The sequence below is a fragment of the Leptosomus discolor genome, chromosome 4, assembly GCF_034619465.1.
Source record: "Leptosomus discolor isolate bLepDis1 chromosome 4, bLepDis1.hap2, whole genome shotgun sequence".
Lineage (NCBI taxonomy): Eukaryota > Metazoa > Chordata > Aves > Leptosomiformes > Leptosomidae > Leptosomus > Leptosomus discolor.
In genome coordinates this window covers 65931834-65949349 of record NC_141394.1, presented here as the reverse complement: position 1 = coordinate 65949349, position 17516 = coordinate 65931834, and the positions used below count along the sequence as shown (strand labels likewise).

Sequence of the window (17516 nt, the reverse complement as noted above, 5' to 3'; positions counted from 1 at the left end):
GAAATTTTTTCAAACAATTGATTTAAAACTTTTGATGTTTTATTTTCTTCTACAAAATGCAGAATAATAATTCTCATGACTATATGACAAACTATTACCTCAAGTAGACTTCATCCGTTACCCATGACATACACCAATGTCCGCTCACAGAAGCTGTTGCACAAGCACACTACCATTGTTTTGAAAAGAAAATGCTATTAGAAGCCCAGAGTAGACTGAAATGTTCAGAGTCAAAACTGGTAAATGTACATGTTAAGTTTACAAGACAGTCATATATAATTGCAAACCATAGTTAACTGCCTTGAAAAGACACGCTTGCCTCTTCAGGCCCCCATTAGGACACATGGGGACTAATCCAGTTTCTACTAGGCATAGTTATCTAACTCAAGGGGAACAACACATTACGTATTAACATATGTGTGGAGGTTGGGTTTTTTTTAAGAGAGAACTTACTGCTCTACAAAACTAGGTTTGTAATTTGTGTACATGTTATGACAGACACTTTCAGTCTGGCCTGAGCCCACAGTGGTTAATCAGAAGATTCCTGGACAGTGCTTGAGAAAATAATAGTCTTAAGGACATAAATAAATACAGACGCATGGGCACAACAAATTCTTTAATTATACTAGAATTTTGGCCCCGTAATCTTAAATATTTCCTCAGGGAAAGCCTCCATTGAGAGACGAACAGGCATTTTGACCACAGTAAGTGTCACAAGCCTGTAGTCTGTGTTGGATAAGCCCTGAGGAAGTCTGCAAAATTATTGAATTTGCTTAGCTATGTCTAACCATTTTTTGTGCTATCTGTGTGTGCATAACATATTGAATCTCAGTCATCCATAAATGAAAGCAAACACACAAATACATCTTGCGCGTAGTCAACTTCCTCCCTGGCAGTAATGAATTAAATACATAAATCTTAAAAAAAAACCACAAACGCAAAACATTGTCTGGATAAACTTCTGGATAAATATGTGACAAAAGAGAGCAACACCATCATATTCCAGAAAACAAGTAGACAAGAAGTCATTATCTACATTTAGATATGTATATGTCTGGGCCTTAAATGACATGCTGTTAATTCTTCTCTGTTATTTTTAACCATTTTTCCTTTGAAACAGAAATAGTTGCAGGATACCGAGCAGATTCCTTCTCCCCACTAACTAAAATTGGTTTATGAACCTTTCTTAACTGTTCAGGAGACAGACACAAAAACTACAAGGAGAAGATTAATTTTGACCATGGGTTTAGAATGACCAGTAATTAATTTGGGCAACTCTTCAATTAACTAGGTCAGATGTTGATGATCACATTTCTATGTTTCATTCCACAACAGAGACAAACATCCAGCCTTTGTGACTCAGAGACTTCTACTCTTAATGATTAATTTATCTAGTAAATCGGCACTGCCTGTCTCATATTATGTTGTGTTCAGGCTCACAGTGGAATTTGGGTTCCTTTAAAGTCTGACCTCATCACAGAGATTTCACAAATTCCACTGAGCATTAGACCATCACCAGCATCTTAAGTGAGTTATCAAAAAGGAAACTGGCCTCCCTGCTCTATCTATTATTCCTACACTTCTGTTCAACAGTGGGTAGAAGCACAATAAAGAATTTTGACTTGAAAATGCATGCCCTTAAATTTAATCTTCAAGCTTGAGTGCTGAAACCGATTCCTCAGTATCTTAACCTTCTTAAGAGATTTAATTTTTAGATGGCTGCTGCTCTGTACTTCATGAAATTTAAGCCCCTCTCACATGTCTTTCACTCCCTACTGAATATAGCTACTATATTCCTATTCCAGATACCTCATTTAAGAGACTGGAGTTATGTGAGATGAATCTGGGACTTTATGTGCTGGAAAGAAAAATACTGAAAAAAAATAATTCAGCATCTGTACTTTGCGAGTGTACATACTGCTGGCTAATGTAGTATAAACCTCTTAACAGTTGTGTTGATACACAGCTTTTTAAAAGCAGCTTTAAAATTGATCAGTTTGACAATACAGACAGAATTGCTTTCAAATGAAAAGAGCGCTACATTACTCCGAGTTGCTATCATAACACAATGGCTACTTCCTCCTTACAGTTCTCCCAAACTGAATGTACTGGGAAACACTGTACTGATTTTACAGCATCTGAGAGTTACTGGACAGGTTGGTAAAAACACTATTACACACATACACTTGAACATTAACAGTGCAGTGAGTATGAATAAATCTCATTAGTCCTATTTTATCCTCCAAATGCTATAAATCTAAATGGCATTTCCCTTCTTTTCTTTACACTGATGAAAAACAACAAAAAAGAAAACACTTAACTGCAACTCATCAGTGAAGACAAAGCTAAAGCATTGAAACCAAAAAAGATTGTTCTATCTTCCTACAGTAGTGTTAAACACTCCACTTGTAGGAACCTGACTATCATAATGAAAACAATGGTTTCCTAAATGCTTTACTAGCTAGATAAGAAGTAAGACATTTCAGTAGGTGAGGAGTGAGGATGGTAAGAAGAATCAAAGAAAGGCAAAAGATCCTAAGTGTTCTTCCTTCAGGCCCAAGCTAGTGGCCACAAATCCTTCATGATGAAGAAAGGACTAAAAGAAAAAAAAAACAAAACACAAGAATGAGAAGAGGCCCCTGGAAGAGAGTGCCGAACAGGATACTCCTGGCAGCACTCTGAACAAAGCAGGATGCAAACCAAGGAGACAAGTTTCAATGGCTAATTAGCTCGCTAGAGGCTCACTGAGGCTAGGTGACTGCATCTTCTCCTTTTCACTAGTAGCAGTAGTATCTTATCTTCTCTAGCAGGTGGATTTGTTTCTATGAATTCTGTCTTGTCTACTTCCCAAGCAGACAAGAGCAGAGTGAGGTACCTAAATGTGTCAGACTTAAAAGGGTCTCTTTTAAAGCAAAGGACAGAGAAATTATTAAAAGTAAGTTCAGTTATTGAAAGAAATGGCGTTGTATCCCTTAGCCTCCTCTATAACTGTAACTATACAGATTAGAAAATAAAAACAACTCCCACAATTTGTTAATTAATACTCTAATAAGTATCTTTTGTTCTTTCTAGCACTGAATAAGGAAGGATATACCTTAACTAAGGTATAGATCTAGGCTATGATAAGCTACAGTGCTGCTCTCATTTTACACCTATGCTGATTTCAACTGAGCACTGTATCATGAACCTCATGATCGAAGTCTCATGTCTCTCTTTGTGTCCTCTGCGGCTTCCTGAAAGCACAATAATTTTATGCATGCAATAGTTGCAGGAACTGTTGATAACATCACCCATTTATGTGTTTATATGAGAGAAGCTGGTGCTCCAAACATCTAGAAGCGTTTCAGAACCTAAAATTACAAAAATATCTTTAAAATCACAAGGAATTTTGTTTATATTTTTAAGGCTTTTTTTTTTTTTTCATTTGCCTTACGATTTTTTAGTCTTCCAGATGTGCCTTCGGCACCTTGCAAAAACACAAGCTAAAGTAATTTATTTTCCCCTGAAATGAAAGTTCAGCTCCAGATGAAATAACTTTATTTACAAAAGCTGGAGTTGTCAGGAGAAATACCAAAAGCTTCTTTTGTGAGCTTTCAGATTACATAGCCTACTACCATCCCATTCATTAGAAAAATGTTACAAATGTTATATTTTTATAAGAAATATATACAGTTCATGGTTCATTTATCCACTCACTGTGACAGTACATTAAAATTACCTTGAATCAGAGACCAACAGTGTTGTCTGTCACTTATAAAAAATAAAATTACCTCATTTCAAGCCTTTCACTGACAGCAAGCCATTACAAATATTTGTTCCAAAATTTCCCATCCCTCAAACTTGTACCTATCCATGGATAGTGGGCATAGATAACAAATTAACCAAGTCAGAGATGCAAAGAGTTCAGGGCCAACTTATGTTCAATGGTGTTCACGAGCTCAAAGTCAGCACTGCGAAGCCAGCTACAGCTCACAGTGCCAACCTCTCGCTGAAAACAGTATGTCTGCTTGTAGCTCTGGAAACTATAACCAGAAACTAATGAGCTTTGAGGACACAAGTCCTACGAAAAGCCAGATCAGATGTCCCAACATCATGCTACAAACACAAGCAACAGGCTGGGCATGGCTTTAGCTTAAGTTCAGGGAGCTCCATCAGCTCTCACCTGTAACAGCCACAACAGCCCAAGTTGGTTTCCACAGCTCCTTGGGCTTCCGAAGAGCTGCACTGCTTGTGTCCTGCACCAGAATGAATCCTAATTACTGTGCTAGAAAAGGATTTTGCTTCAGGAGATTCTTTTAGTGCAGGGTCAATCTAAATCCTTTCATCTGCTGCTCCAACCATGCTAATAAAGCCATTCAGACCCTGAAGGGGTGGGAGGGGGGGCCAATGGCTCTGTACGAAATCTGCTTGTGTTTAGATGATCTGATGTCTCTTGGGCAGAAGCTCACTGTGCAACATTTCATCCTCCTGAGTGTCCCACAGTATCCATAGTATTTGTGGGTTTCCTTATCTAGATATTCACGCTAGAAGAAGGAAAGTTGATCTTACATTCTTAAAATTTTAACATATTGTCCTTTTTCCTACACGTATCACCTGTTAAAGTCAGGCCAAACCCACCCCGAGATACTAAAATATATCAAGAAACGATAAGCATAAAATGTCTACAGGTTTCTAATCTCTTTAGGCATGTGTTTTGCCTCTTTCTGCCTCTCCCTTTGTTTTTTTTCCCCCCTTTTAGTTTAAATTTTATGCAAGGAAATCCCACAGGCATATTTATTCATTCCCATTTTTCACTTTCTTATTTTTCTGCCTAGTGCAGTGCAATAGTGAACATAGAAAACCTTAGTTTAGTGGCCTGTGTATTGCACTTGATCTCTCAAGTCCAACTGAACATAAAATTAGCCCTGCCCTAAATATTACTAAAGAAACATCCAGCTGTCCCTCATTTGTATCTTACAGTTTCTAATAAACTAAGCAGAATAACTGACAGTCAACTTAAGGATTAGGAAAGTAAAACTACATTTCAAGAACGTTTCCACAAGCAGAGCAGGTGCTAAAAGAGGCACCAATACTGCATCCCAACACTTTCAGCAATGCAAAAATATATCGTAGAGTCACAACATTTTATTCTAGATAGAGACTCCTCTGCTGGGAAACTCACATGCAGTTTATTACTGGAATTTCTTCTGGAATTATTCTATAAAATCTACTCAGCTTAATCCCTTCTCTTTACACTGATCACAAACCCACCTGCTATGACTCTGGCTGTAAGCAGAGCCTTCTCGGCAGCTTCCTAGACAGTCATGGAAATCTTAAAAGATTCCTCCAATTCTGACATGGAAATTTTGAGAAAAACTGGCCTGAAACACAGCTACCACAGAAGGAGGGCAGAGAAGGCCACTACTAATTACTGCAAGGAAACAATGAGAAAAACCCTATGTTTTTCATTCTCAGAAGTATGTTTCCTGCATACAAGAGTCAGGATTCATCTCACCTAACATCATCCATTTCATCATTACACAGCTGATCTAGGTTAGTCAATGGAGAAAGACGGGTGTGTCCAAAGGACAATGCTTCCTTTCCAATACAGGTGTCTAAATCAGGTAATGGAAGTTAACTGATTCAGGTGTTTGACTGTTTCGTTGTTTCGTTATTGTTTCTTCCACGTGCCCACCTTCCCAGCTCTTCCTTCTTCTACAGAGCTGAGACAGAGTCTCACACAGAGGAAAGAGACAAGTTTTAATTCTCAGAGGCTGAAACTGATTAATTTTCCTCTGTTTCTCTGTCTTCTGGGGTTTCTCTCCATCCTGCACTAATGCCTCACTTCATATTGTTTTCATTTCTATATATCCACTTCATGTTGTTTTACCAACACTTTACAAACCAAAACAGGTATTGAGCATACAGATACCATGCACGCTGCTTTGATGGAGGATTTTGGAAAAACAAGCTTTTTTGCAAACTGAATGCCGTTTATTTTGTCTTCCATGTATATTCCTTTTTTCTTTCCATCTTGTTTAGGTGTTTACGATTCCCTTTGAGTTAGTATCATCTGTTAATTTTAATACGTTGCTTATTTTTACTTCCAGATCATTAATTAATATGTGAAATACTGCAAGCTCTAACCCAGATCTTCATAGCATCTGCCTCCCTACAATATGTTATAAACCTTTTGTTTACGGTTCCTGATTCATGTTGTATCTTATCTGTCAAAATCCTTTTCTACATAATTTTGAAATAATTTTGCAAAACTTAAATATCAAAAGCACTATTGTTTGTCATAGATTTTGTATGCAATTAAAAACCAGAATAAATAAAATCAGTCAGCATGACGTTTACATGAAACACATTTCTATTCCTTTGTTCTCCCTGAGGTGACACAAACTCATCCTGATCGTATTTATCAGGTTAAGCTGTATTCAAATGCTGTCAGAGAGGATCACATTATTTCTCAGTAAAAGTTAAATTGGGAAAAATTTCTGTCTATTAAAACCACAGAACTAGATGAAAACACTTTAATAGCTTACGCTTATTCATTGATAAAGTAAATAAACATACACGCATATGTAGACAAGCAAAATGGCCAAATTGATTTCAGAGTCCTTTCTGTTCACCTTTTTTAATCTCTGTCTTGGTGAAATTCTTGCATAACTCCTTAAGATCTCAAGTATACTCATAAATCTTTGGCTTTTAGAGTTTTGGATGAGTTCAAATCCATTTTATGAAGCTGTTTCAGATAGATAACATGCAAGAAATAGAAGATTTGTTCAACACAAGCCACGTTTATATCTATGCCTTCTGTCTGTCGGTTTTAAAGTCACTGTAGTCCAGGTGAATTTCTAATGCAGAAGTGAAGTCAACAATTCTGCGCCAATAGGAGGAATAAAAAGGCTTATTTCCATGTAATTAATTGATAATTTAGCTGTCTGGTTTTTGTTACATATCTAAAACTTATAGGACAGCTTGTTAGGTTTATACACCAGAAGTTTGGTCTCTATTATGCTTCCAAAATATGATCTAATGCATCTCATTAACCAGATTTAAATACAGTGGTGACAGAATTAATTTGTCAAATTAACACTCAATTTTGTGAAAATGTTTCATTACATCCCAGATTTTTAAAGATCTTTAAGGAGTCTAAAATTGCAGACATATGTTCAGTGCTTTCAAAGGGTTGGGGTTGGGTTTTTTTCACGATTCTATATATTTATCTGAAAGTTCAACCTTTCAAAACATCTTTTAAAATCTTGTTACAGATTATGATAAAGCAACATTGTCCAATCTTACAATAAATGCAGCAAACAAACAAATTCATCAAGTAAATTCTCACTCAATTCCTATTTTTCAAAGTATTTCCTTACTTTAAATACAGTAGAATTCAGAAATCTTGCAAATATAAACTGTAGAATCATTGATTTAATTACAGCCCAGGATGAAACAGATATTCCCAACAAAATACATCTTTTTGTGGAGACAATTATTATAATTTATTTAAAACACATGTTTATTACAGGTTTTTCCTTCGATGTAGATCTGTTATAAGCACAGATAAAATGAGGCCTGTTTCTTCCTAATCCAGACTAAAGCATTATACAGATTGGATCAAATTCTTACTCTCCTGTAGTTTGCAAGTGAAATTCTGATAGAGGAACTTTTAAAATTTAAAATGATTTCTTCTATGTTCTACATACTTTGCTAATTAAGAAAAGAAACTACCAAAACCCTCAGGTATCCATGAATTAATAATCCAGCTTCTACTACTGCAGGCACCAAAATTTAAGTTCTTTGCTGTTGTAAGCAAATCCAACAGTGGGAACACACGTGAGAGTTTCATAGACCCTCTACTGCTACTATGTTAACAAAAGGGTTGTCGCTTTTTTCTTCCCTGTTTATTATGTATATGCTTTTGAAAAAGAAAAGCACAGTATTCTAGGGGCTGTGGAGATTTCAGTTGCCTTGCCGTTTTCTCATCCTAATAATATGCAGTTCATACTCTTATTTTGTTATGACTAAATATATTCTCTACTCAGAGAGAACAGTCAGTTTTCAGAATAGAGATCATGAATAGAGTCCCTAGAGCGCTGTACCAGCAACTATTCTACTGAGTACAACCATTAAAATTTTGAGAAATAAATTAATATCAAAAGTGACAGTTGACTACAGGAGTTGCAAAAGTATCTCACAAACACAGGGGTAAAAAGATAAAGTTCAGTGAAGATAAATGTAATATAATGTACTTCAAAGGTGCAAATCTAAATTTTCCATACACAGTGACAGAGCCTGAAATTGCTCAGGAAAGAAATCTTGGAGCTGTAAAATATACAATGAAGACAGCAGTCAAGACAGCTAGACAACAGGACTTCTAAGCAACAAATGCAGAGCAAATGAAAAAAACTCTTTATATATCACAATCACAAGTCTACGGATTCACCCACATCTTGTATACAGCATGCAGTTATGGTTTCCCCCATCCCTTAAACAGAATCTAATTGAATTGAGAAAAGCAACAAGAATAATAAAACATTATAAAAGCTTCCATGCAAGAAGTAGAGTATGACTCTCCAATTCAAAGACACACAGCTAAGAAGGGAACATGAGATAACTTTATTAGAGACTAAAATACTGGGATTTAGGTGTTCACTGGTGTGCCATTTGTGTAAACTCCCATTACAGTCCATCAACAGAGAGCCAGTCAGTAAAGCTGTCAGAGACCTGAGAGCGATTCATCTCACTGAGGCAGACACTGAAGTCCTGACTCACTTGGCTAATCTCAGAGATCTGGTGCCATTTAAGGTGCCATAGGCACCTGAAACATCCACACAGGAGTTGACAAATATACCACAGGCTCTGAAGGATAACTATGCTTTTCCAAAACTAGGCAGATTATGCTCAAACCTCAAACAACAGTAGTTTTAGATAGTTCATGATACTGAGTTCAGTCCCCACTGGCTGGTCTACTAAATTACTCTCTAGGCTCTACTGATATACAGTACAGATGAAGAATGCTAAATTAAAGCATCCTAATCTCAAACTGAACCTCACCCATGCCACCCCTACAGTCAAAAGTATAACAGAGAAGGTAAATACCAAATGACCACTCATCGCCTTTTTCAGTATCTGCACTACAAAACAGCTAGGAGGTGGCAGGCTAAAATAAACAGAAGACAGTATATCATGTTATATTCAACCAAGTACAGATGTCCTGTCACAGGAGTCTGCAACACTAAAAGGTCATATGGATTCAAGAAGTGACTGGACAAATTTACTGAAGAAAAATCCAGTCAGGGCTATTAAGTTCTAAGATACTTTGGCAGTCTGGAAAACTTGCACAAATCACTGGACTCAGGGAGAATACTTTACCCAAGTGCACTAGAGGCATGCCATATTCCTGTAACTCTCTGGGCACCGCTAGAGACAAGCTACTGGCTCAGATGGGCGTCAGCATACAGTGTTTTTTAAAAGATATTTTTCTTTCAGTTTCTCTCCTCCCTTTCAAAGTAGTATCGTAGGAGCCAGAATCAACATATTATTATGTAATTAAAGGGCTACATAATAATACGCATCATAATACTACACTATTACTCATGTACCCATGTAATTTTTACCCAATGGAGCTAGACTGAATACAGCCACTACTCACATTCCCATTCCAGGAAGGCATCCTTATTAAGCACATGCATATTAAGCATATGCTGGACACCTCCTGAGACTGCACCGATGATCACAAAACCAAGAAAATTTGACCACCATTTATTGTCAGAAACTGTGGAAACAGTCTGGGAAATTTAATTGGCCTGAATAAACACAGCAGGTCTCTGAGCAACCTGATCTAGTTGAAGATGTCCCTGCCTGCTGCAGGAGGTTTGGACTAGATGGCCTTTAAAAGTCCCTTCCAACCCCAACCATTCCATGATAAGGGCCTAGTCCAAATACTAACACTTACAGTAGTTATTAATTAAGCTTTAAGAATTAAAATTTAAAGCTTTAAGCCCCACAAGTCTCTGACAGCGTCACATGTACATCATGAACAACGACTGCACTGGACAACCAAGAGGCACTTGCCACTATTCTGACTTGACTATACTCCCTTGCCACACCTTGCCTGCATCCACACACCTGGGTGCACAAGTGGGCAGGGAGCTGTACTGCTCTCCAATACAAAAATTACTGGATGTGGACTGTGAGGTGCGTTGCCAAGAGTGTAGTGGCAATGCACTGTAGGTGCATTGCAGTGTCCTGTAGTTTTGAGACAACTCATTATTTTTACAAAACACTACGGTATATCAGCATCTTAGTAAAAACATTTAAACATTGTAAAAACATTTAAAAGTACCAGCTATTGTTATTAATAGTCCTGTTATCAAATTCTAGTAGTTCTCTCCTCCTGAATGAAAAAACCAAAATATTCAACTGTAATGTCATATTTACATCCCAAGGTAGCTCTTATATAACCCTCTAAATGTCAGTGCATAGTCACAACCACATGCTATAGTTTCCGAAGATAATTAAAACATAAGACTTCTCTGGTAGTAACCTGTTTTAAGTTAAAACTGTGTTTAAGTGCCTAAAGGCCAAGTCATACAAAGTTCTGAATGACACCTACATTAAAAAAGGTACAATATTACTTCAAAAGGATTTCACTGAGCTCATTAACCTAAGGAAAAAAATCCTTATTTGAAATAAAGGCAGTGCTTCCCCAGTAGCAGGGTTACGTGTGTTCTGCTGTCTCCAAGCCCTTTGGAAGACAAGTGAATATACATTAAGTAAAATGCCAAGTCTGAACCAGCACAGCCGAGCCTGAGCCACGGTGCCCCATGGGGAGGCACGATAAATTAACTCAGTCTTGGTACTGGACTAACTACATTCACACATGTCCTGATGGCTTTACACATAAGCAAGAAAACTGGCATGCCCGTCTGTTCCTACTAAAAGCACAGGTTAAATGCTCTTCAGCACCACATAGAGACGGTCCGGTTGCATACAGGCAGGAAAAACAAGTGAATTGTTGCAGTGAGACAGCTAATGTGTTTTAAGATCTGACTGTAGAGGTGGCAACAGAGGTAGTTCCACCTCAGTGTAACAGCTGTGTTAATAAAACACTCTTTTACTTAATGAAGATGTGACTTCAGGGAAAAAAAAAAACAGGATACCTTATGGAAAAATATATTTCATATACCATATACAATGCTGAAGGGCTCAAAAGCGTAAATACACAGCTTTAGAATATCTAAATGAGAACGTCTTAAGCTAGGTTGGCATTGACTTCTAACGAGTATAATCTTAGTTGTAAAATATTGACATCTACATACTAGATAAAGAAAATGTTAGCAGAGTGGTACAGTTATAGTGTCACTGGAAAGAATACTTTTGTACATTATCCATGAAGAAAAGATAGAACATGAAGAAACTACCTTACAATTTTCTTTTGTGCAACTAATGGATCACTAGATGTTTTATTACCTATTGCCTGTAATGCACATAGTAATGAAACACACATTTTTAATATAAATATTAACTAGGGTTCCTTGAAAAAGTGACTTGAATTTAGTACAGAGTTTCCATTATAAAGCAGCTTTGAGTTGTCGATTACTAAGGCTGTCAGATTTTCTGCAAACTTGGTATAGTCAGTGACAAATCTGTATGGTAAGAAGGTAATTCCAATACATAGATGTCATTCTTATAGCTTGAATTAATTTCAATGACAATTTCTAGCCATCCAAATAATACGATTCTGGGTTACTTCCTAATAGAAATAGTGGTTTAATACTGCTTGTGACTAGTTGATCAACACAATTATATGGATTTTATGATCCACGAGTTTCCTTTCAGTTCTGTAAGGAAAGCATAGTGATGACAAGTTAGAGAAATCTCACTCTGCACATTTTCATCAGCTGGTAGGCAAAAATACTGCTAGCTTTGAAATCTTGATATAAAATTGTACATCAAAATCACGAAAACAAATACATCATCAAGTGAAGTACATGGGTATATTGATAGCTGACTTCATTAGTCTTGTTAGTACATAATGTAATCAGCTTTATAAAAAGATTCTTTCCCTTTGCCTACATGGAAAGCAGGTTTTATATTCCTTGCCCAAAGGAAAAACATTGTTCCCTCAAAAGCATGATCCTAGTTTTTATGCTGTTCCATTTTGCTTCATTTCTGTAGACTACTGAATACCTCTCTAGAGAACTGAGATCAAAAAGCCTCAAGCACACAGGAGAGCTCTGGTAGCATAACAACTAACTGCACATCAGCTGAGCCACTGTAAGCACTGGTTACTGAGTACTGTTAACACATCACAGTAAATAAGGTCAATAAACTTAGCTTAAACTACGTGAGAGAGGCAACATATTTCAACTAGAAACATGAGTAGACAACAGGAGTGCTCTGTTAAAGTTGCTCAGCTTGACAGGTGTTTCCAGAGTAAGGCATTAGAATTTGATCATATTTCATTCCTAAATTCCTAAAGCTATCAGCCATTTTTTTAAAATGGCAAATAAAACAGGAAAGGTTAAAAGGTCTAATATACAGCCATGCTGTAAAACACTGGTGGTGTAAACAGCCTATGCCCTCACACACATACCAGGCCTCCTACTAATTCTTCTGTAAATTTCTATCCCTCAGTGAAGCTAACAGAACTAAACATGAGCAAGTATCTCATATATTTCTGTGCAAAAGTCAGACATCCTTCCTTAAATAACTAATGAAAGTGGGTTTTGCTTATCTGGCTGATTTTCCACTGAAGCTTACGAAATAATGTTCCTATTTTCTATCCTACTGACTGAGCTAAGGGGCAATAAACCTCCCGGTGACTGGTGGTCATAAGCAGCCAGGGTGTGTACCATTTTCAGCTGCTCCACACAGAGTCCTTAAGGAACATCTGCCTTTGCTGCTCCTTCCAGAACAGGAACACTCTTGCTCCCCTTTGACATTTCCCTCCCCTGAAGGAAAAAAAGGGTTCTTAATTATGTTTTACCAGCAATTAACTTTTCCCTGCATCCCTCTCTTCCTCTGCTAAGACTCACGGTGCCCGAAATACATACACACACAAAATTCTTGCCAGACTGCTTGAATTTTTCACCAATCTACTTGACCAGAACCACTGCCATTTGAAATGTGCTTCTTACAACAAGGCTCCCCAATTCCCAATCTAGAGTCAGATGAACACCAAGGGAAAACGCATTTGAGGGTAACTCTCTACTCTCATTAAAAATATTCCTCCGTTGGTATCCAGGAATTTGTCTCTAAGAAGGAAACAGAACTGTTTTGTGGCTTAGGTATCTCTCTGATCACCGGGTAGTGTCACCATCCTCGTTACTCCCGTTAGGCTTGGTTCTGGAACTGCAGTCCAGAACAGCAGGTTTGGTTTAAGCCCCACTGGCAGAGGTCTGAAAAGAAGCCTGAAGAACAGGGGTGTCTGCAGTGTGTCTAGTCCTTGCCAGCCCTGCCAAACTGCCTTTTCAATGAAAGCTGATCCGCTCTCCTCAGCGCTCCTCTTCAAGAGTTCCCTTGCATTTTGCATACCATCTCAAGTAAAAAGGACTGTCCTGAGAATCCATAAGCACATGAAAATCCTGTAATAGCCAATGGATGTTAGAAATCCATAGCTTGAGGCAGCAGGGAGTGACACCTAAAGTGTCTTATAAAAGTCACCAGGCATTTTAAACTCCATGTTATTGCTGAACAGATCAGAAACACAAAGAACTGGCAAGTACAAAACAGCATGCCACGGGTCCAATGTCTGACGGAGAAGTTTAAACTTAATTACTGGTACAGAGTCATGCGTTCTGCTACAATCATAAGAACGGACTAACTTCAGGTCCCTGTGAATCTGAATACAGAAAGGTACCTACCAACTGAACGTGTGATTCATACATGTGAATGACAACTACAGATGGACGTTCCCATTTGCAAGCAGAATGTTTCTGTTTTAACTTCCATAAGTCCATAAATCAAAGCATAGCTCATCTGGAAATAGCTGCAATGTTATCTTATTTTAAGGTCGAAATTCAGAAGGCCTAGGCAGTTCTCATCCAAACTCACTAATCTTATCAGGGCTTTTAAACTTTTTACCTGCATCCAGGGGAACACAAAATTTCAGTTCACCCTCTTTAATAGACTGTCTTTACATTTTTTTTTTTTTTTTCAAACAAAACCTGGTTGTCCCACATACTCATTTAGCAGTGTGAGCTGAGCCTTTAAAAGCAAAATCTAAACTGTATAATCAATAATAAAACCCGGCCATATTTTCATTAGTGTACTACAAATGTGGGCAGACAGATGTCTAATGATAACGATCTGTGGCCACTTCTGCCTTGAAATGCAAAGGCCACCTTACTTTTGCAGAAAGAGGGTAGCAGAGCAGAACAGGGAGCCGAACCGGGAGCCGAACCGAGCTTACAAATATGCTCATTGGTTTTGCTCGTTGTGATAGCTCGATGCGGAAAACCAATGTATGTTCCGCATGTCAACAGTGGAAAAAAGTCAATCTTTGTGAGAAGGGACAGTCATCTAAAAATACTGATAAATGGGCTACAAAGAGCAGTAGCTTGCTGCCTAAAGCAGACAAAACGTTTCTAAAGGTTTGTATCTTTGCTGCTACAGCCAAAAAGGTGCAGAACAGAACAATGCACTACTGAAGGTACTGGGAAAGGAGTAAGTGTACTGAAGGTACAAAAACTTACTCTATTCTACCCCTCCAAAAGCAGAAATAGCAGGGCAGCAGAATGGGTGCAGCTTGCAGGATCTTTGTGTCCCGATCACCTGTGGAATTTCCCTGTACCAACCCATGTCTTACAAGCTCATCAGCACTTCATGCAACGATGGAAACTCGACCACCTCACTCAGTTTCGTTCTGCTGTTGATGCCTTTGCACATCCCTCCTTTGCCTTGGAGAGTAGAAGGGAGCCACTACTGACTATGTAACAAAGAAACTGAATGTCAAGCTCTGTATCCTACACCTAATTTAAACATTTGGTACTCATTTCTCCTGGCATAATGCAGAGTTGATGAGTAATTAGATCATTATTCCCCATCAATGAAAACCTAACATCACTGGGGCAGGAAGCTGCAGCTGTATAACAACAGACCGCAGTATTACTTACTGGGATAGAAACGGGAAAGGAAAGTGCTACAGGCAATTTAAAGTTAGGAGGGATTTTATTATCATTATCCCAACTGTAATATAGCCAAGAAAACAGTGATTTCAAAGGGAGCTCTCAAAGTTCCTAGGCCAAAAGTGATTATAACAAATTTTCCTCATAGCCATTTTTCAGCTAATCTGGCCTCAGATTTTGCTTCTCAGATGTTTGCTGTTGGTACAGCATTAGTCTACCCAGAATTTAGAAGGGAAAACTTATGATTAAAATTCCAGTTCTGCCATGAGTTCTCTATAAGCATAGTGTTACTGCAGAGAAAATTGGTTCTCAAAGGCCACATTCCAAAACAGAATTGTTTGCTTTTCAGAAGTACTTTTTTGAGCTTCAGGTATAAATCATCTTTATTTCAGATGACTGAAAAGTATCCAGAGGAGAAATTCTACTAAAAGAAATTACCTCACCCACATTTTAACAGTAGAAATTTAGCAAAAGCATCTAAAAAAACCCAAAACAACATTGCAATAAATTTTTGCCATGATCCTTTGCACTGGGGTGATTTATTTTCCCCGCTCTTGCTGCTAAAATAGCAGAACTTTCATCCCCAACGCAAAGACAAGCTTTATCAAATAATATTATTCAGAAAGGAATAAGATATTTTTTCCTCAAAATTTAGTTGAGATTAGAGAGACTTTAAAAAGAATCACTTCATATAAAAAGGCACAGAAACCTCTACAGAAAATGAGTTTAGCTTCAGAGTTGAGAATTTTGAAGTGTTTCTTTGCACAGATCTCATCAACATGCTTTAAGACTGCTGCCGGGAAATTGATCACCCAGAAAGAAGCAGCTGGTGATTCCTCAACTCTTGGTACTGCGAAGTATAAGCTGTCAATTAATTGAAACCCAGCTATTGCTTTTCTATTAGACAAGGTAATGCTGTGATTTATTTTTTTTTTCAGTAATACATATGGACAAATTTTACTAAGCATGCAAAACTGATCAACAATAGCAAGTACCAAACAGAAAACAAGGCAAAAACTCAGGACACCTCAATCTAATTTACAGTCACCTTTCATGTACATTTTACTGTGCCTGAGGAATAAGGAATGTTATCAATAAACAGAAAGTGCTTCTCTCTAAGAATTTTTTCAGACTTCATTGCCCAAACATATCTGTGGTCAGAATAATAATAATAAAATATATCTATTTGGATACTTTTCTTTCAATTACTACAGAATGAAAATACATCTTGAAGAGTAAAAAAGTAAGGATCAGACTGTGTACAAATACTACTATACAAAGCACCGGTAAAGTAAGTATCAGTATAGTACAGTAAGTATAATATAGCGAGTATATGTGTAAATGGAGGTAGCAGATGTGTATGTATTCATACACGATATACATTATCACATCATTAGATGAGAATCATGGCACTGTAACTAGTAAGCCATTCTAACTTGCACATCTTAATGATTTCCTATTGTCTGACCTGTATTTTTAGTCAGTGTTTTTTCATTGCTAAAGCATCTTTACCAATTGGAATGATGTTACAGAACATGTAAAAGCTGGATTGGTAAACGAGGGTATGAAATACGTTTTTCCCACTGACAAAGGTTTAGCATAAAAATAACTTAAAAGGTAACTGCCACCTCCTACAGCTTTTCTCTTATTTCTTAAGATGGCGTGGAAAAGTTCAAAATATTTCGTAGTGTAGTTCGGTACTGAGTAGAAGTTTTACTACAATATAGTATGTAGCTCAGTCCTGCCTCTCTTCCAACTCCTCTCTTTCACGAACGTCATTTCAAGTATCCCTACTTACGCACATCTGGAACAAGTAAGCACGAGACAACAAGTAATATTGTACTTCAGTACCACAGTTCGGCTGCAGCTTTGCAACAGTACTACTCGAGAACCTATAAAACGCAACGGAATTGCCGCCTCCGTAATTCAGGGCAAAAAGCGGATTCCGTCCATCCCTGCGAGCAGCACCCAGACAAACCCTGCGTCTTCGCAGAGCTCCAGCTCCTCTCGCTATAGCCGCACTCTAATTAGCGCGGTTAAGTGCGGGACGTCGGTCGTCAGCCGCAAAGGCAACCCGCTAAGGCCGGCCTAAGGCGCCCGGGGGGGATCTGTCGGAGGGAAGTTTGTGCACAGCGATGTCTTCAGGAGCCGCCCGGCTCCCCCTGCCTCCTCCCAGGCAGCGGCCGTCAGAGGCGGCGGCTCCGAGCCGGCCCCGGCCCGGGCAGCCCCGCCGGCCGGGAGGGCTGCGGCAGCCCGCCTTACCTTCGTCAGCTGCGCGATCTTCTTGCACATCTTCAGGTGCATTTCCCGACGGCATTCCTCTGCCGAGCTGCTGCGAGCGGCTTTAGATCCGTTGCAAGTCCCGGGCTGATGGATCTTGTTCATGCCGGAGGCCAT

The 17516-nt window shown here is 38.3% G+C and overlaps 1 protein-coding gene across 3 annotated transcripts in view; it reads right to left on the bottom strand.

Annotated features, from left to right (window-relative positions):
• FAM184B (family with sequence similarity 184 member B) overlaps nt 1-17516 on the bottom strand; it is a 46579-nt gene extending 29063 nt beyond the window's left edge. For all 3 annotated transcript variants that reach the window (XM_086464531.1, XM_086464533.1, XM_086464532.1), the window contains exon 1: nt 17382-17516. In XM_086464531.1, coding sequence (XP_086320657.1) covers nt 17382-17516 — 135 coding nt within the window. The remainder of the gene's footprint in view (nt 1-17381) is intronic.